This window comes from Notolepis coatsorum (genome assembly GCF_963971535.1).
Source record: "Notolepis coatsorum genome assembly, chromosome: 2".
Lineage (NCBI taxonomy): Eukaryota > Metazoa > Chordata > Actinopteri > Aulopiformes > Paralepididae > Notolepis > Notolepis coatsorum.
In genome coordinates, this window is record NC_140166.1 from 194,739,825 (window position 1) to 194,760,122 (window position 20,298).

General features: G+C 42.1%; 2 protein-coding genes across 3 annotated transcripts in view; both read left to right on the forward strand.

The window, feature by feature from the left end:
• Positions 1-3,891, forward strand: part of zfr2 (zinc finger RNA binding protein 2) — a 61,913-nt gene extending 58,022 nt beyond the window's left edge. For both annotated transcript variants that reach the window (XM_084308680.1, XM_084308681.1), the window contains 2 exons: positions 774-871; positions 1,865-3,891. In XM_084308680.1, coding sequence (XP_084164806.1) covers positions 774-871; positions 1,865-2,056 — 290 coding nt within the window. In that variant the 3' untranslated portion in view covers positions 2,057-3,891. The remainder of the gene's footprint in view (positions 1-773; positions 872-1,864) is intronic.
• A 761-nt stretch (positions 3,892-4,652) lies between these two features.
• matk (megakaryocyte-associated tyrosine kinase) overlaps positions 4,653-20,298 on the forward strand; it is a gene marked incomplete at its 5' end in the record, with an annotated part of 31,583 nt that continues 15,937 nt past the window's right edge. Inside the window, 9 exons of the mRNA XM_084308447.1 lie at positions 4,653-4,661; positions 5,802-5,915; positions 6,141-6,256; positions 6,983-7,202; positions 14,442-14,535; positions 16,827-16,892; positions 17,544-17,643; positions 17,912-17,996; positions 18,486-18,559. Of these exons, the coding sequence (XP_084164573.1) occupies positions 4,653-4,661; positions 5,802-5,915; positions 6,141-6,256; positions 6,983-7,202; positions 14,442-14,535; positions 16,827-16,892; positions 17,544-17,643; positions 17,912-17,996; positions 18,486-18,559 (878 nt within the window). The remainder of the gene's footprint in view (positions 4,662-5,801; positions 5,916-6,140; positions 6,257-6,982; positions 7,203-14,441; positions 14,536-16,826; positions 16,893-17,543; positions 17,644-17,911; positions 17,997-18,485; positions 18,560-20,298) is intronic.

Genomic DNA, 20,298 nt, shown 5'->3' on the forward strand with positions numbered 1-20,298 from the left:
TTGGGAAATTAGCTTATTTAACATCTTCCCTGGAGTTAGACAAGAAGATGCATACCTTTTTTGTCTCTGTGCATGCATTAGGCTTAGGGAACAGCCGCTCCGTTAGCGTAGCTTAGCTTCATCACTGGAAGTGGGTCAGATTTGTACCCTGACGTTCCCTACAGTGCCCTACAGTCACGAAATACACTCCAAATACAACTCCAAAACGTTCTTGTAAACATGTTGTGACCTGTGTATTTACCATGTAAATAAAAAATAATTGAATTCGACAAAAAACTAAACTGGAGAAATTGGCGGAGATCCAATAGTGAGGAAACGGAGGGCCTATAAGCCATTCTCCCTTTCTGTGTGTGTGCGCGCACGTCCCATCTCTGGTCTTTGGAAAGACCAGATGAGGTCAGAGGAGTTTGATAGTATTAACTGAGGATGGTCAAATAATGTTGATATTTAAACTTTAAAAATAATAATGCATAATAAATGTATACATGATCATGCAACATTAAAAAGAAAATTGGGAGAGGGAGGTAGGGAGGGGTTTTAGTTTGTGTGGTGTGATAACAATGTTGAAATTGACAAGTTTAGACTTAAGAGTTTTACAACTGAAATATAAATTGTGTTATTACAGAGAGATAAAAGTACTGAAAAAAGGTACCAGTATCGATTCTGCGGTACCGGTATCGGTTCAAATATGAACGTACCCAACCCTAGTTTTGATTGATATGTCCATCAATTTTCTTCCATCAAGTTATATTTTCCTATTCATTATTACTCAGATGGACCTGGTCTGCTGGACCCATGTGAGAAAGACCCAACGGATGCTTTGCAGAGCATGAGTGGACAAGGCAGAGAAGACATTACAGCCAGCGCACAGGTACACTCTCATAACAAAAACAATTGCACCTGAATATCATGCTTACTTTGGGAGAAAATGGGGCTGCACGATTAATCGTAAAAAAAGAAAAACGTGCAATCTCGATTCATAGACGTATGCAATCTCATTTCTAAATGACGACGATTCTGATGTATTTGCATTTGCGTCAACATGGAGATCAGTTGCATTAAAACACTCACTCCTATTCCCCTATGCATTCACATCACGCTGCATTCACGTGTTGACTTATTTGTGTCGGAACAATCCCAGTTGCGATATCAATCACACTTAAATGATGTAAAGCAAAACATGTTATTAATTCAATCAACATTCAATATATTTTCTTACTTTTGTGTTGACTTGTCGCCAGATTCCTGTTTTTGGGTTCCAGATTAGAGGTAGGCGCTGGACAACAACGGTTCCATAGCCTGAAGTCTTATAGTCATACAGTCTAAAGTTTATGAAAATCCAACGGAAAATTTGTTTTTGTAATGTGCCTACTGGTAAAAACAGTGTGATTATCCAAAATGGCCATCCACTTCATAACATTCTGACTAGAGTCGGGACAAAGGTCAGAACCGAAAGTGGTCATTTGACGGAGCGCTTGTCAAATGACTCCCTGAGCTGTCTGACGAGAGCAAAGTGCTGAAACGCATGCGCGTCCCGTGCACGGGCATAAGAGAGGAAAAGAGACTCGAGTTATTTTGTATTGTTGTAATGTTACAAGAGATTTTTAAGTTTAAGTCGAGCATTTTATGTTATGTTTAATTCAAGCACTTTGATATGTTATGTTTGTTTAAGAAAGAGTGCAATAAATGTTTTATTGAAAAATAAGAATTGTGTGAGAATCGTCATCTCAATTCTTAGAGAGAAAAATCGTGATTCACATTTTAGCAAGAATCGTGCAGCCCTAGAGAAAAAAACTTAATTTTTTTGCAGATAGTTACTATTCCATTGACCTCTACCTTTTTTGCCCCATTACTCTGGTTCTAGCATGCTTTGCGACTGCTAGCGTTCCGTCAGATCCACAAGGTTCTCGGCATGGAGTCTCTCCCTGCGTCCAAGGCCAGCGCTCGCAACCGCAAGCGGAGACGGGACGGCAGTGAGACGGGGGAGGGGGAGGGGGAGGGTAAGAAGGACAAGAAGGAGGAAGTGACAGAAGTGGCGGAAGTGACGGATGCTTGACCTCCGATCTCCGGAGCACCGTGTTGTGTGAGCTGTTAGACTGGTAGAATGTCACAACTGTAACCTTTTTATTATTTTGAAATTAATCTTAACACACAGCTATACAAAATAAGAATATAACTTGACTTTAGTCGTTACGTGTCTGCCCTTTGAAGTAAGAGGAGAGGATGTCAGAGGGGTTTTTCCTGAAGTTGAATAATCCTTAACTGTAATTCTTTCTCACATACTGTTCCTTTACTGTACTGCAGATGTACTGTACTCAAAAGTGTACTATAAAGAAATTTGGCTTTAAGTTTTGTGTCACTGATGTAGTGATGTTGTAAGGGCGCTAATGATTGCATCATCATTCCATTTCTAGAATGCTTGCACACTTGCTACTGACACCCCCCCCCCCAAATTTTTTTAATTTAAATTACCATTCTTGTCCCAGCCACTGTTACAGTACCTGACCATTGTTTTCTTTTCTATGTACTGAAAGTACTCTGATAATTGACCATATTCACACACCGGCCATTTTATTCTTACGTCGTGCTCAGGTTGGGATTCTTTCCACCCCAGGGAAATCCCAACCTGAGCACAACATAAGAGCAAAATGGCTGCCATGTGAATATGGTGAATGACGACGCCTCATATGCGTTTTAATCAGCACTTTTAGCTTTACTTTCAGCTTTTCTTGTTGGAAGAAGAGTTTGAATCCCTACTGCTGCACAGGCCAGTTCAATTTGTTTGTCGTTTGACTCTATTCCAGGAGTTTGACTTGGGTGCAGGATGTTGTACATTTTGAGATGTGTTTTCGAGGCTAGGCAAGAAAGATGATGGGGGGTTTTACTAGTCGCGGCGTCGAAAGTGTTTATTCTGAATTTAGGCGAAGGTTTTGCATATTGTACTGTTGATTGTGCTGAAAATACAGGTATATTGACACCAACAATGAAATTAATGGTGTAGTGGTGTTTTTGGTGTTCCTCGAGAGGTCTCTCCTCGACTGCGTGCCCTCTCCCTCCTCCCTTCAGTCATATCTCCAGGGCTCTCTTACCTTCTCTTCCTTTGCATCTTGGAAGAGATGGGGATGGCACTTTTTTGAGATCCAGCCAAAGGCCTACATCACACCTTGCAGATATTACACAAAAATAAATTCCTTTTTGTAGGCGCCTTTAAGTTTGTCACAAACCCACAACGATAATTCTGTTTTGTGCGTGATCCGATTGCACTAGAAAATGCGTTCAAAGGCTTTTTTTTGTGTGGAAATCACACTTGAGGAGTTATGTTGCACAGTCTAGCATGCTGAGGGAATGAAGCACTTATGAAAAAATGACAATGATGTTACTATATGCAGCCATATTTTTATCATTTGAATATGCCTAGCAATTTTTTTTTTTTTTTTTTTTTAAGATTATGTTTAGGAGGAGACAAATGAGGAAGAAATGTTGGATGGAATATCTACTGAAATGATCAAGGGGTTACTAGTCTGACTCTTCCTTGTGCCTGCATTGTGTTATGTATTAGAGACTTCATATTAAAAGACTGAAGGTTCAGAAAGGGGAACATTATTGTCATGCAATATTTTAAAGATCTTATTTCGCAAAGATGTAGGGTGGAGAAATTACCAGAATTGCAAAAGGTTTTGGGTTAAAATATTATTTTTGTGATGATTTGTGCTGTTTTAGGTTGATTACATTTATTAAGATCATCATAGACATTTTGTTTTATTTCAGAAGGATGTTGCAATCAATTTTGTATTGTTAAACCGAGTGTGAACATTGCTGTCCTATTATTATTTGAATGTCTTTGTAGTGCTGCCTAAAATTAAGGGGAATATTAAAAGACTTTTAAACCATTTGGTGTCTCCATGATTGTGTTGTTAACCCAGCATATTACTACCTGAACTGTTTTCTTGGAATCCGAGAACGATAGGTTTCAATGACAATCAAACTTGGGCTTCTTTTGAGATTCTATCAAAGAAGTTGGGTAGGAATCTACACACCCTCTAATGAATATTCATAAATGATATTTTCGCGGAAACGATGCTATGACAGGATGACAACCAAGGACATGATTAGACACCCTGTGCTACATATTTTCACAATATTTAGTGTTCCTCTTACTTGGTGCGCAATAACTACACGCCTATTGTAGCCTACCTATTTACAGTTTTCACCCCCACTATTCTATTTGTAGGTGGTTTCGATATAGAACTATATTGTGATTACGGAATTCGACAATTTATTATTGTAAATGCGAAATCAACTGGAGTAACGCAAATTAATGTCTGGTGTTCGGCACCGTTAAGAGACAAACGCAACGCTACTGTATGGAGATTGAAGACAGTTGCTGAATATTCGAAGGTACAGTTTCTATAGTTTGGATCATTCACATCCACAGAGCTCTAGCCTTCACTGCTCTTCAGGGACCATGCAGCTCATTACTTGAGCGCCACAGGTATATATATTTTATGTGTAGGTAGGGTTGAAGGCTATACACTTCCAAAATCAACCTACTAGTTTTTTCATGATATCATTTTCAGATTCATTGATCAAAAGATCTGTTTCCTTTCACAGGTCTTGACAACTTCTATAACTACAGTATTTCACTCTTGAGGATGGCAATGGTATGTACTGTAAATATAGGTGCTCCCATAGTCGAGCAGACTGTACACAGAGCAGACTCCGCGGAGGTCCGCGCGGCTCTTTGAGCTTTCATAGTCGAGCAGATCTCAGCGGACGTCCTACATTTCTCGCACCAGTTTTACTACATTTCCCACAAAAAAAGTTTTACGCACTTGAATAACGGGTATATAGGCAGCGAGATGCAATGTACCGTATAGGCTTGAGGTGGACAGCGCGTGGTGCTGAAATGAAACACGCATTGCATGAAATAAAAGCACCAGTTTTATTTAAAAATATTGGAAACGGAGATAACATTCTATGTTATCTCCGTTTCCAATATTTCGAAATAAAACTGGCAATTTTACACACTTCATTTAGAAAAGCCATTCAAACATCTCTCTTGGCACGGAGCGAGTGGTCAGAGTAAAATGCAGATCGGCGTCACATTAAATGCAGTTCGATGTCAACCAAAACGCCGAGCAGCGTTTTGTGTGACACCAAGTCAGCGGCGCGGATGTCCGCGCGTCAGAAAATAGTAGCTTCGCACCTGTGGGTCTGCTGTCCGCTGAGATCAAAGCTCAAAGAGCCGCGCGGACCTCCGCGGAGTCTGCTCTGTGTACAGTCTGCTGGACTATGGGAGGGCCTGCGTGTCGGAACTGTCCTTGAGCATGACTTAACCCAGCTGCTCCCGATGAGCAGGTTGAATGAAGGAATTAAATGAATGAATGAAAACTTTATTTAACAGATTGCAAAATGGGTACAATACAGTACGGCTCAATACATACAATTGTTAAGGGGATGCAGACCAGAGAAAGACGTTTGTCTTGTTTACATCAGGGTCCCCTATTTTCAATTCATAGTGACATTTATGACATACATGACATTTATGGCATAGGGACATACATGACATACAGATACAGGTATATAGTACTGTTACATTTGTGACATATGATATGCAAATATACAGTACTGTTACCCATAGATCCTTGGCACCAAGTTGCATGGTCGCCTCTGCCTCCCTTCGGGGTGTGAAAATGTGAGCAAATGAATAAATGAGAGTCACAACAAGTAGTAAAGCGCTTTGGATAAAAGCGCTACATTAATGCAGTCTATTTACCATTTGTGTTAATGTGCCCCCGTAGAGGAGCTGGCCTTGTGGGACACAATGTGTGGCCAAGGGGGACCACAGGAAACTCAAGTCAGGTGAACTGGCTTATCGAAAAGGAGACATCCTCACCATTTTGGAGACGGGCATGGTACCATTATTCCTAATCATGTTTGGAAGAGGCTATAGAGCACATATAGACTATTAACTAAGATACATAATGAGTGATAACTTCACATTATATTTTCTAATTGGCCTGCCAGTGCTGACAGATCAGGCTTTTTTAATGCATGTTACAAACCCAACTATGAACACACTGGTTTCACCAAACGTTTCAGAAGCTGCTAAACTCTTCACTTTCGGTACTGTTTTCCAGGGGAAGGGTTGCTACAAGGCGAGACATAACACCACAGGGGACGAAGGACTCATAGCGGCCACCAACCTACGAGAACGAGAAGCCATACGCATAGACCCCAGCCTCAGCCTGATGCCGTATGTCCTGCTCTCCTACCAGTGTCCTCTTTTAGGATGCTTGTCAGATCATATTAACTAGTCAAGCTGTAAGACAAAGAATATGTATTTTAACACCGATGTATAGACATAGACAACATTTCCTTCCCACACTTGTCATAGATGTTTTATTCCTACAATGCTAAACCTAGATCAGACTTAGAAGTTACACTATAGTCCCCAATGCTCTCATGAATGTGGCCGATAAGAGCATTAAAATGTCCCTTTTTCAAATGCTTGCTTGCCTGTGGCAGAACTTATCATTTGTGTTGCTGATATTTAAAGCGGTCCTTATGACCAAATAGTGTGTCTCGTCGTGGATGAGCACACAGTTCTCAGTATAAATAACTCAACTTCATTCGTCGTATTTTTAGAAGTCAGTTCTAACCACAATTTCCTCATTGAGAGAAATGTGCACTTGCTATTCTGTTGCTCCTTCTAAGCCCCCTATTAAATGTCTAATGGAATCCCACCAGAATGACTCTTAAAAGTCTAGAAGACAACTTAGATTGTGGACCCAGGCATGACACAATGCATGTAAAAGTGTCATGCATTTAACCCTGTGCCGAGTGATTATTGGGGTACATTTGACATTGTATGTCTACAGTTGGACACTGTAGCATTGGACATGTACCGCTTGCCTTTATCTAGAATAATTTTATTAATATTATGATATTTTGTATGACGTTATGTATTTTTTGCTGCCAGCTGGTTCCACGGGAAGATCTCAGGCCGGGAGGCGGTGTGTAAGCTACAGCCTGTGGAGGACGGCCTGTTCTTGGTACGAGAGTCCATCCGCCACCCCGGGGACTATGTCCTGTGCGTCAGTGTCGCCCGAGAGGTCATCCATTACCGGGTGATGTATCGGGACAACAAGCTGACCATTGACAACACCGAGCACTTCTACAACCTCATTGGTATGATAGAGGTAAGGGAGATACACACTGGAGTCAAAAGGACATCCTCTAGAGAAGGTTTCCGATAGAAGACGTGCAAAAAAAAAAAAAAAAACAGCTGCAACTAACTCAAGTCATGAAGACTACAGCTAAAAACGACCCATGAGCAGCAGGAGGCTATTGAACAGCGATGTTGCGATTAAGCCAGACATGCTATATAAATGACTCAAGACCAGCCTATGCTGGCATAAACGGTGTTAAAGTAAATCCTTTGCCCCCAAAACATTTCCCTCTGCCACAAGGAATTTAGTTGCCTGGCAACCAGACAACCCACCGACAGGAAAGCACTCTCCCAATATGTCATAATTGGTTTTAAATCCTGACATGTAAGTAACTTGAGCAGATTTGTTTTAATGTTTTTTTATTAAATGCTTCATTACACCAAGAAGAAACATTTTACTCAGTCAACCTGCCTAATGAAGGGGTGCAGTGCAGGATGTGATGTGGCATAAGAGGGTAAGCCCATCAGAACCATTTGTGGCTATAAATCTATAAAATGCCTACGGAAGTTGGTTGTGACCAGACTGCTCCAAATACCAATAGTAAGGGTGGACAAAAGATAAGTATCCTTCAATTCAGTTCACCCCCAGATAACATGTTCAGTTCATATTGATCCAAAAGTCCTTCCTTTAATTAAAAGACAAGTATTCACAACAAGTAGATGTAAAAATGTTTATTGGTGGTTCAGTGCAGTAGTGGAGAACAAGCCATTATTCCACTCAAGCAAATCCAAGGGACCTACAGTAGGAGAATACCAGTCATTAATATAGATGAAATCACATTGAACCGAAATAAAATGATTAAGAATAGATTTGACCTACCAAGCCTTAAAATCCATCTTTAGACGAGTCATCAACAGGTTCCAAAACAGCTGGGTTGGATGGTGAAGTAATCAGGTCCTTCCAAGGAGTGTAGCGGGTTTGAGAGAACGCAGTTCTTCCTCGCTGGTATCTTGACCGAGAGCTATAGGAGTAGACTGGCTGTAGATCCGACACATCACTGAAGACCTCCTCAGGGCCTTCCTCACTGGGGTATGACTCGACATAGCTACTAGCTGGGGCACCAGTGTCCTGCTCAAACTCTGTAGCCTCAGATGAATCAAAGTCCCCATCAACACTACCCTGAGAGCCGACATCATGGCTGCTGTAGGAATCATCTAGTGAGCCACTGTCCTGAATCACCTCAGTATTAGAAGCCCCTTTACCCTGGAAGGAGTCAAAGCTGGCTTGGCTGCTGGGTTCATACACTTGGGAAGGAGAGCTGTTGATGCTACCTTGGTAGATGGAGCTAAGACCACCCTTGCCAGGGGAGGGAAAACCAGCAGAGACCAACCCTGCATTTCCTAAACTAATGCTAGTGGAATCAGCCCAGCTGGGAGAGGACACACTTGTCTCAGGGCCCCCCTCACTGGGGTGTGACTCAACATAGCTACTAGCTGGGGCACCAGTGTCCTGCTCAAACTCTGTAGCCTCAGATTAATCAAAGTCCCCATCAACACTACCCTGAGAGCCGACATCATAGCTGCTGTAGGAATCATCTAGTGAGCCACTGTCCTGAATCACCTCAGTATTAGAAGCCCCTTTACCCTGGAAGGAGTCAAAAGCCCCTTGGTCCATAGAAGCCCCTTTACCCTGGTAGGAGGCAAAGCTGGCTTGGCTGGTGGGTTCATACACTTGGGAAGGAGAGCTGCCAACATAGACCCTTTCAAACCCAACATTACCATAGCTGCTGTAGGAATCATCTAGTGAGCCACTGTCCTGAATCACCCCAGTATTAGAAGCCCCTTTACCCTGGAAGGAGTCAAAAGCCCCTTGGTCCATAGAAGCCCCTTCACCCTGGTAGGAGGCAAAGCTGGCTTGGCTGGTGGGTTCATACACTTGAGAAGGAGAACTATTGATGCTACCTTGGTAAACAGAGCCACCCTTGGAAGAGGGGGAAAAACCAGCAGAGACAGGCCCTGCATTACCTAAACTAAAGCTAGTGGAATCAGCCCAGCTGGGAGAGGACACACTGGAGTGGATCTCCTTACTGGGTTCCTGGGAGGCAGCATTGTGGTAACCAGATCGTGGTAACCAGTATGGCCGTCTCATGTGACCACTGTATGGTGAGGCAAGATTGTCTGAAACATAAGATAGTATAATTAAGATGGAACTTCAATACAAGCCTTTGATTTAAATGCACGCAGCCATCATTTAGAATTGGTCAGTTTAAGCAAGGCCATACATACATTTTACAGCAGGAAAACAGGCAATGCTTCCAATAAGCAAGCATGGAATCCATAACACCCTGTAGAAAAATTTACATAATCAAAACCAACTTGTACAATTATCAAACCCAACACCCCACAAACAAAACTTCTCAAGTTTCTTTAATAGTTGTCATACAGAAGTACAGAATACTTTTATACAAAATGCTTCTTACTGTTACGCTCCAGAGACTGTGCTAGACAAGATAAGTATCAATAACATAGTATAGCATGTAAATTAGAGGTAGAAAATGAGGTCACAGTGTTCAGTATAGACATATGTACAATGTTCGATGCAGAATAGACGTAACTGAGTTACCATATAATATACAATACTATGCAGTGTACTAAAATGATCAACCTGAAAAAATAGCCAAAATCTATTTAATGTCTTACCTCAAGGAAAGTCTGACAGCCATTTTGTCTAATAATCTGTTGCTGGATCACCAAGTCTTCCTGTAGGAGCCTCCTGCTGTACTTAGCTCTGACAGACAGGTGCTCCTTAAAAAGGATTCTCCAAGCCTTGCTAATTGGTGGCTAATTAATAGCAGCTGGGCACAAAAAAGAAGCCATGTTGCCAATTGACCTTGTTGTATATAGGGTCAATCAGAAGTGGAGTTTCTCTCTTGTTTTCAATGTTGTGCAATGGTACTATCTGCACACGTATTATGTTTAGTTGATGTATTCTGTTCGTATAGGGCTGACTGTGTCTAATGTCCACATATGTAACCATACATTGCTGCAGCCATGGCCTCCTAAGTATAACCATTTACTGTACAGCTTGTACAGTATAGTGAAACTAGTGGTGAGCCGTTGTACTGATAAAACCCTCAAGTTCAATTTGAACCCACCAACTAAATATTCAACCCATGTTAAAAATTATATGCATGCCAGAATACACGAGGAAAGGAAGAGTTCACTAACAGTACAGTTGATCTGTGTTTAACTCCTGTGTGTTAGGAGATAGGTTAGACATGACAGAGAGGGCCGGCTCAGGCCCCACACTCCCTAATCTGTGAACCACAGCCTTGACTCACTGTGGCTGACTAGCTCCCTAGAGGAAACAGAGGGAGAATGTTCCAGTTCAGGGTTTCCTTGCTGCTGTCAGGCGGAAAAAAACATGTATCTCCAATTTTGATAATTTGCATGTGTTTATTTTAACTTAACATGGTTCTATGTTGTGAGCATGTTTCTTGACCATATAGGCCAATAGAATCAATCGAAAAGCCAACTTACAAAACTTACAAAACGTACAAAAAAAATTTAAAACTAGGTTGCTTTTTTAATTCCTGAAAAGTTTAACCCTTTTGGCAGTACAAGGTTTTTTCTCGCTACCAGTGATTTGTCATAACTGCTTTCCCACAACCTGACAACCCAACATAATCAGTTTGACGTCAGGACAAAACACATTTCAATTCAAAAGAATGTAGAACTCATAATAACCTCACTCGTGTATGCAATAGCAGTCATAGTCACTACTACCCCTGATGCATTGTGATCTGTCATGACAAATACAGGAAATAGGTTGTTTTCCAGAATGTGGGTCTGCATCTCATAACATGGTTTGACTTGTAATTGACCTCATTCTTTAAAAGAGAAGACACAGTTTTGCTATCTTCTCACAGCATTTCTTCCTCTGCAAACCACAGTGCACAAGCACAAAGTGCATTCTGGTGCACCCAGATTAGATATATCAAATTACTTGATTCTGTTCATATCCAGGGAGATAGTGATCAAAAGGCTTTAGTCATAATTTTCACAGCTCTAACATTTTGGGTAATTTTATGTAAACATACCTTCCATAAAAAATTCAACAAGACTGAAAGATGTGATTTTCATTGTACTGAATCTTTAAAAGAATGTATGTGAATATTCCCCAAATGTATACGGTTAAAAATCACGTTTGTGTCTTTAATGCAAGGCAAGCTCTCAACGTCAAAGTGTTCTATGTAAAGCTATAAATGGAGATTATTATCCTCTGTTAATGACTTATTGGTGAGATAAGACAAGATAAACATTATTGAGAAACATTACTGTTGTCCCAAAGCTCAGCTTGAATCAGGAATGGTTCTCAACAAAATAATTTTTTATTAGAACTCTTTCCTTATTTACAGATGCCAAGAGCACATTTTGTGCAGATGACCTCTTCCCCCAAATGTCAAGCGTCATGAAGGAAACCATTACCAGCTACCATAGCTCCAATTTCAATGTTAGCCACCAGAAATACCTGAGGACATGTAGCAGCACATATTATGATTCAATAGTAACTTAATGATAGATGGTATTTGCATGGAAACAAATGTTGAAGGGTGCCATTATATTTCTGGATGACATAATAGCTGAAAATAGAAATATTGTGATTCATGAATATACTGAGAATACAGTATATGGTAACAAGTAATACACCAATACTGGGGAAACAAGTTTTTGCTAGTATTTATAGATAGATTAGAATTGTACAAATAAAATTAATATATACCGTAAATATATATCTACTAAAATATGCTTAATATCTGTGGCCTAGAACAGTCAAATATGTATAGAGATTGTGAGAATCTCTACACATGGTTGGTACTGCCCAATTAATGGCTCTATTTTTAAGTCAAATTCACATGGATACAGAATTATAGCAAGAATGTCTGTCTAGACCGGCAAACAGTAATACTTGGGATGGTAATAATGAAATGAACAATGTTATAATCCTGTTAGGAAAGGCCTTTATTTTTAACTCTTGTTTTAACTCAAGTGTAAGACAACAATTGTGTTAAAGATCCCCTCCACTCAAAAGCTTGTGTTTTGTTATGGTTAACTCCTCGTGGAGACATGTTTTCAATTTATAAAAATATAAAATGTAAATAAAGTAAAAAAGAAAATTTTATTAAATAAAAAGAGGTTGGGCGGCTGGGTGGCGCAGCGGACATTGCGCTCGTCACCAACGCAAGAGACACCGGGTTTGAATCCGGCTGTCGGCGTTGCCTCCGGCTTGGGCCGGCCGTCATACTAACTCAATTGGCAGAGTTAGCGGGTGGGAAGTCGAAGGGTGGTAGTCTGGTCGTTGTGAACAGCGACTCCTACAGGTCGGTTGGGGCGCCTGCACAGCAAAGTCAGGAAAATGGCGGGGGCAGTGTGAGCTTCCTACACGTTACTCCTCGCCAAATGAGAGTCCGCGCTGGCTCGTGAAAAGATGTGACAGGCTGCCTCCACGTGTATCAGAGGGGACATGTGATGCAAGGCTTCTATCTTCCCTACAACCGGCCTGTGGGGGGCATATGCGAGCAACGATCAGGACAGGGGAGGGAGAATTGGCACAAGAGGTAAATTGGGATGGGGAGAAAAATCACAGAAAAAGGAGGAGAAAAAGTAGATAAAAAAAAAAAAAAAAAAAAAGAGGTAGAAAATGCATTGTTGTCAACAGCACCATACAGCAGTGGTTGGACCAGAATGCACAACAATATAGAGATAAAGGAGATGGGAACACAAGTAAAATTATATCGACAGATATAAACAGAGTTATGTACAATGTGAGCGAGTTTGACTAGTATTAACACATGTGTGATTATAAGATTAAGAGATACCGGTAGCCTATGCGTACATGTGGATATGTGTGCAGACTGCAGAGCTATGGATCGTATAGCCTATACAAATGCATATGCTATGACTAAAGCTAAAATAATATGACCATTGTGAAACATTTAAATGGAATGTCCACACGTTAAAGTCCAACCTCCAGGTTAAACCCTACTGATCAATTATGGGTAGTTTACATCATTGGTATATAATTTCATTATTTATTTTTTTCCATTTGACACCGGAAATGCCACTCTGAAAGAGTTAAAAAGGTCCATGCACGAATAACATGCACACGCGAATCAAAAAAGCGTATCAAACGCCGACGTCACTACAGGTGCATATTAATGAGCCAAATCTAAAAGCTAGCACGGCCGTGACGTCACTTCAGGAAATGCCTTGCCCGTCCGGGTCATAGTACTAGTTCAATGGTGGCCCACTCGGTGCATCACAGTTAGCCTATATAGCTCCGCCGTCCCTGCTGCCTACAGTTGGGACCACTACACTGACGTTAGCCTATGGTTCTCTCCTCTTTGTGTGCCCCCGTCCTCGCGGGTGTCCTGCGGAGGAGCTTGTGGACGCGACAACAGCGGCGGCCGTTGTTAGCTCATAGCTATCGTGTTTGTACCACTAGCCTTTACGGGCTCGAGCACCCTACAGGCTGCCACCATTGTCGCCGTTGTCGCGTCCATGGCCCCCCGGCAGGGTACCCGTGGGGACGGGGTGTACAGAGAGGAGAGAACCATTTTGGGTCGGCCGTTCATGCCGGCCAGCGAGCCGGATGTCGGGATATTTTGTTAGCACAATAGCTACCAAGCTAAGCTATGTTAGCTACTAACGTTATAAACACAATATGTGTACAACGACACAATGATTTACATTATTACAAATATGGTAACGTGGTTGTGGCTTTAGAGATGGGTGGCTATAATCACGGAGCAATAGTGTTAGGTGAAACAGATACATTTTCATTCGGCTAGTAGTAGCAAGCATATATCAGTGCCTGCCACTAGCTGTGTGTGACTCTCAGCGCCCCCTGGTGAGCCCCCTGGTGCCCTGCACCTGTTGTGACGATCATTTCGATTACACACGCACGTTATGAACCATTGATTAAAATATGCACGTGCGTGGTGATTGTGTTGGGCAGACAAAATGTTTGATAAAAACACTAAAACTGGGTCAATTTCAATACTTTTTTTTCCATTCTTCATGAAAGTCACTGTTGGCCTAGTCCACATTGTTTATTGAACAAAAATACAACGTGAAGGTTGACCTTTAAAAGATTATCTTGTGGAATTTGAACCTTATATTTGAACCTATTCTCCTCCACCACGACTGTCAGTGTTGAGTGTTTATTGTCTATATAGCTGTGGATGTGTCTTGCTTAATATATTTGCAGTTCTACTCAAAGAGCCAGGGTTCTATTGCAACTACTCTTCTGAAGCCCAAAGAAAAAGAAGGAACCAAGTCAGCTGAGTTGGAGCTGTCTAAAAGTAAGCTTTGGTCGTTACACATAACATCATGCACCATGTTCAAAAGTATTTATTATTTATGGGCATTGAGGACAATGAGTGGCTGTGATTACTGTATGTTGGGGAGTGATGGGGATGTGTTGTTCTATATGAACAGAATAGAATATAGAATATATGTAGATGTTGGGGGCGGCTGGGTAGCGCAGCGGACTAAGCGCCTGCCTACCACGGCAGAGACACTGGTATCGAATCCAGCTGTCAGCGGTACCTCCGGCTTGGTCGGTCGTCCATACTAACCAATTGGCAGTGTTAGCGGGTGGGAAGCAGGCAGGGTGTGTATCCTGGTCGTTGTAAACAGCGACTCCTACAGGTAGGTCGGGGCGCCTGCTCAGCGAGGGAGGGAGATGGTGAGGGTAGTGTGACCTCCCACACGTTACACCTCACCAATGAGAGTCCGCGCTGGCAGGTGAAAAGATGCTGCTGGCTGTCTCCTATGTTTCGGAGGAAGCATCTGATAGACTTCAGCGCTCCCTAGACCGACCAGTGGGGGGCACATGCGAGCAACGACCAGGAAGCGTGAATACTTTCGGCAACCAACATGCCCTTCCGCATTGCTCTGATTGGCCAGCGATAATGCGCATTCGCGCGTTACCGGCGTAGGGGGAAAACGAGCGTAGAGGGCTGGCCGATCGCTGGCCAATCAGAGCAACGCGAAAGGCATGTTGTGGTACCAGAAAAGTCACGTGAAACACTGCAGACCACTGATTGGTCAGAAGAGAGACGCGTCACTCGTTGGAGGCTCTCCACAAAAACAGAAAGCCGCCATCTTTAATGTCTCGCATAGGATTTCATTTGCAGCAGGAACAAGTGCAATAAACAAAAAAGGATACAGTCACTGTGTATTCTGCCTCATTTATTGATGAAACCGACATCAACACAATTTGCCACAGAGCGGAGAGTTTAGTCTCACAAAAAGATTGCTCACTTGTTAAGCTTGTTGTTAGGTTAGGTGCTAATGTTGTGCTAGCGTTTTAGCATGGCTATCGTACATAGCGTGATCAATATAACTCGCTATTGATTGTTTGTACTAGTAACTAATGGTTAATGCTAGTAGAATAGACACAACGTGAGGTAATCACCATCCATTTTAAACCGGTTATTACCTAATGCTAACGTTAGCAGATAGACGCGAGACTGGTGCCGTTACAGCTTGTTAGCCTAATGCTAATGCTAACGTTAACGTTAGCAGATAGACACGAGAGCCTAGGTAACGTTAAAGCAATGAGAGGTAGCGTTAGCAGAATAGACACAACGAGAGTCTCGTTAATGTTATTATTGATTGATTGAAAACTGTGTTTTACTCTGGCTTGCGCCTAGCTCGCGGACATATGCTGGAGCTCTCAGCTGTACACCAGCGGCCGCACCCGACTCCCCACAGGGAGACAAGTATGAAATGCGCATGCACACGTTACCGGCGTAGGGGGAAAACGAGCGTAGAGGGCTGGCCGATCACTGGCCAATCAGAGCAACGCGGAAGGGCATGTTGGTTGCCGAAAGTATTCACGCAACCAGGAAGGGGAGGGGGGAATTGGCATAACGACTAAATTGGGATGGGAGAAAAACACAGAAAAACAGGAGGAGAAAAAGTGGATCAACAAAAAAAAAGTATTTAATTTCATCATAAATTATCAACATATTAAGTTACTCCTGTGCATCAGTGTTACATATGGCTGCTTATTTTGTTCTTCTTCGTCATTATATACTTTGTTATTCTCCTCTCCTTTGCCTTCTTGTACCCTAAAAAAAAAGAAAAAAATCGTATTATTGGCTCTTGTTGCTGTGTTTTGAACATGACATCAATCCGTGTCTCTTCCCTTTTTTCGCTATAGTGTTTGCCTTATATATCTGATCTTGTTTTGAGTTTATTTTCTAGACCATGTTGACATGTATTTTGTTCATATATCATTATGGACATTGACGGGATGGGAGTGGAACTTTGTACAAGCCCTTTGGGCTTCGTTCCCTCCTAGCACTGTTTAAATTATTATTATAATTTTTTAATAATGTGCTAAATAAATAAACTAAACTAAACTAAACTAATGAAGGCTTTCACTTCTGAAACATGTTGGTTTTAATAAAAAAATATATATAAAAAAAGGTCCTTCAAGTGTGATCCTCCAATCACAACTGTTGCGAGGGAAGCAAACTATTATTTGGAGCATTGGACCAGCAGCCAGCCACCCACAGATATGACTAGTGTGAAGTGAGCAAGATAAGTGTTACAGTGTTGTTTATGTCTCTGTCTGTTCTAGTGGGGTGGCTGTTGGACATCACAAAGCTCACCCTGGGAGAGAGTATTGGAGAGGGGGAGTTTGGCGGTGAGCTTTCCCTTCACAAAGAAAAACGTTCATGGTAGTTTGATGGTATTTTCAGTTTTACCACAGCCGCCTGTGTAAACTGACCTTGGTACTTCTATGGTAAAAGTGATACATCATCATGGTGCCACGTCTACATAACGTTAGCCTCATAGCATAATTGCCTAAGTCATTTTTCAAGACTTTCGGAAAAGAAGAAAAAACAAATTTTGGCACAAGTCACACGAGTGAGTTAGGCAGAAAGGGATTCTTAAAATAACAAGGTTCTGATTGGCTGAGGACACAGCCACTAAGCCAGGGTGGTGCAGCAGTGTGAGGAGAGTAGAGTTAGGCAGAAATATCAATTTGGCCAAAAAATGACTTAGGCAATTATGCTATGAGGCTAACGATAAGTAATACCATGGTATAATCAAATTGAAACAATGTTGATGGTATTTTCATCATTGTTTGGTCACGGCCAGTGATATAAATGTCATGATACTTTTCTGTGAGGGTTCCTGCTTATTCTGCACTTTTTCATTGTCCTGTCGTTCGACTGGTGCCCCAAAAGTCCAGGGACGGCTCTGTTGCTATGGATGGGCTATAGTATCAGATGACCACGATAAACTGTCTACTTAAAGTGTATAGACCTTATCTGTCTTGTTGTCCCTCCAGCCGTTTATGAAGGAGAATACATGGGCCAGAAGGTGGCAGTAAAGGACATCAAATGTGATGTCACAGCTCAAGCCTTCCTGCAGGAAACTACAGTCATGACGTGAGTCTACTTTACCCACTCAACTCTAAGAATAAACTACTAGTCCACTCAGTTTCGTCCAGACACATATCACCACTTGACTTAGTTGTGTCTAATGGTCATCAATCAAAACTAGATTTAGAGACCTACTTCTTTGGGACGTGCACATAATTCACTCATTGCAATATACGTAATCAGTGTAGTTTTTACAATGTATTGTATTCCACCATTTATTTGGTCAATTATAACAGATGCATTGACTATTGTACTCTTGTGGATTAATCTCCAGGAAGCTGCAGCATAAGAATCTGGTGCGGTTGTTGGGGGTGATCCTTCATAATGGACTTCACCTGGTTACAGAACTCATGACCAAGGTACTGTAGACATGTAGTCTTTAACAATGCTTAATCTCAACCACTAGAGGCTTACCGGTAAATAACTAAACCAGTAAAAGAAAAAAAGACAAAGATTAAATATGATATATTAAACAAACAATATTACTTTTACCACACTGACATGTAAGTTAATGACCTTATAATCAAACCGCCTCCTCCTAGATAACAGTTAATTATATTTGTTGGCCCTCACTTGGCATGACTTTTTTAAGCATTTGCCTTGAAATGTTGTTGCTTTACAAGTGTGTAAGTGGGCACTGACATAGTAACTTTATTCTGTGTGTGTGTGTGTGTGCGTGTGTGTGTGTGTGTGTGTGTGTGTGTGTGTGTGTGTGTGTGTGTGTGTGTGTGTGTGTGTGTGTGTGTGTGTGTGTGTGTGTGTGTGTGTGTGTGTGTGTGTGTGTGTGTGTGTGCGTGCGTGCGTGCGTGCACAATGCACTTACGTGTTTGTATGTTTCTCTATCTCAGGGCAACCTGGTTAATTTCCTAAGGTCAAGGGGGCGTTCAGTTATCAACCTTGCTCAGCTGCTCCGATTTGCACTGTGAGTCTCTGTTGAAAACGGCAAGTGTGTTTCATGTTATTTCTGTGTAACAGGAGGTTGTGTTAACAGACCTGCATGCTTCATTTGGGAAATTATATGTGCTGTAGGGCTTTTTGCCCCAAAAAAAAAATTACCCTCCATCCACCCCCTTCCGCCCTCCACTTTCCACCCCTCCCTCCCACCTTTCAATGAAAAACACAATACATCATATCAAATACATTTGACACAATTTAAGAACTCCTTACATAAAAAGGATAGTGCAGAGTGCACATTGTTGCCCCATCCTAACATATACCCACAGATTGTTATCCTACCATCTAAGTGCAATCAGTGCTGACAACGTTGGTTGTTTAAAATGCAGTTTTTGACCTCACAAGAAAAACTACAATAGTTTGTGATCGTTTTCTTTTTACATTAACAGGGAGCTTGTTCCATTCTTTGATGGCTTTATATGAAAAGGCAAAAAGCGGAGCCTTGTCTTGGAACACTGCAGTCACCCCTAGAGGTGGACCCAGAGGCTCTGCTCAGTGGCTGAGAGCCTCAACTCTGCAGTCACCCCTAGAGGTGGACCTAGAGGCTCTGCTCAGTGGCTGAGAGCCTCAACTCTGCAGTTGCCCCTAGATGTGGACCCAGAGGCTCTGCTCATTGACTCAGAGCGAGGCTGTTAATGTCTTCAGTGAGGGGGGTCATTATGGATTATATGTACTAAGCGGATGTCTGAAAAGGTGATTAAGTTGTATGAGCTTAACATTTTATACTTGTCAAAAAATACAGTCATGCAGGGTTTACTTAAAGAACTGCCTGGTTTTGGGCCTAATTCTGCATGGAACTAGCATGAATTAGTATGGCTGTAAAGAGGCGTCTTGTGTGGTTCTATTGAGCCCATTTTCATTCAGATCTTGAAGTGAGAAGTCAAGGGACCCTTTTGAAAATGGCCATGGCATTGTCCTCCCATTAACTCATTCTGCGCCAATGACGAAAAAAGTCTGGTTAACTCGCCATGCGTTGAGTGACAATCACGAGAAATCTCTGGTTTTATTCGTTATTTCTTTTATTAGCTATATCCATCCATTTTTCATCCATCCAGCCTGATGTTATCATTGGGAATGGGTCTGAGCTCGCAAAGGGCAAATACCGCCGCCCACGCCTTCCAGCCGGTATTGCGCTTGATTTGAAACGATGTAGTTTGTTTTCTGGGCCGAGCTGAGCCGTGCGGGCGGGGTTTAAAAACTCCGGCAGGACGAGCGTTTACAACGATGCATCAACTAGCCCCCCCCCCCCCCCCCCCCCCACACCCCTCGTTCATATGCAATGCCGGACAACGTGGGACGGACCTCCGCGACCAGTACTTGGAATGGCGATCAGATAATTGGATTCTTTTTTTTGCATTACATCAGAGACAAGGTAAGGACTCTATATATCCAATCTTGCGTTGATATTTTTTTCTCCCGCGATCGAAGCTGTCTGTGTGGACTGTGTGTGGGCCGTTTACAGTTGGTGGCGGTGGGGGGGGGGGGGGGGGGGGGGTCGTGCCGGTCCAAGCCCCATTTCATTCTTGCATGAGGAAGGATAATAACGATAATCCAGCGTTGATTTCAGGAAGATTCGATAATAATCAGGCGAAAAATTACAACGTGATAACTGGATTCTACTAAAGGGCTATTTTCGCATCTTTTCCTGGGATTACTAAGAATCACCCAAACTATACTCATATTTAAAACGGTATAAAACGGAAATGT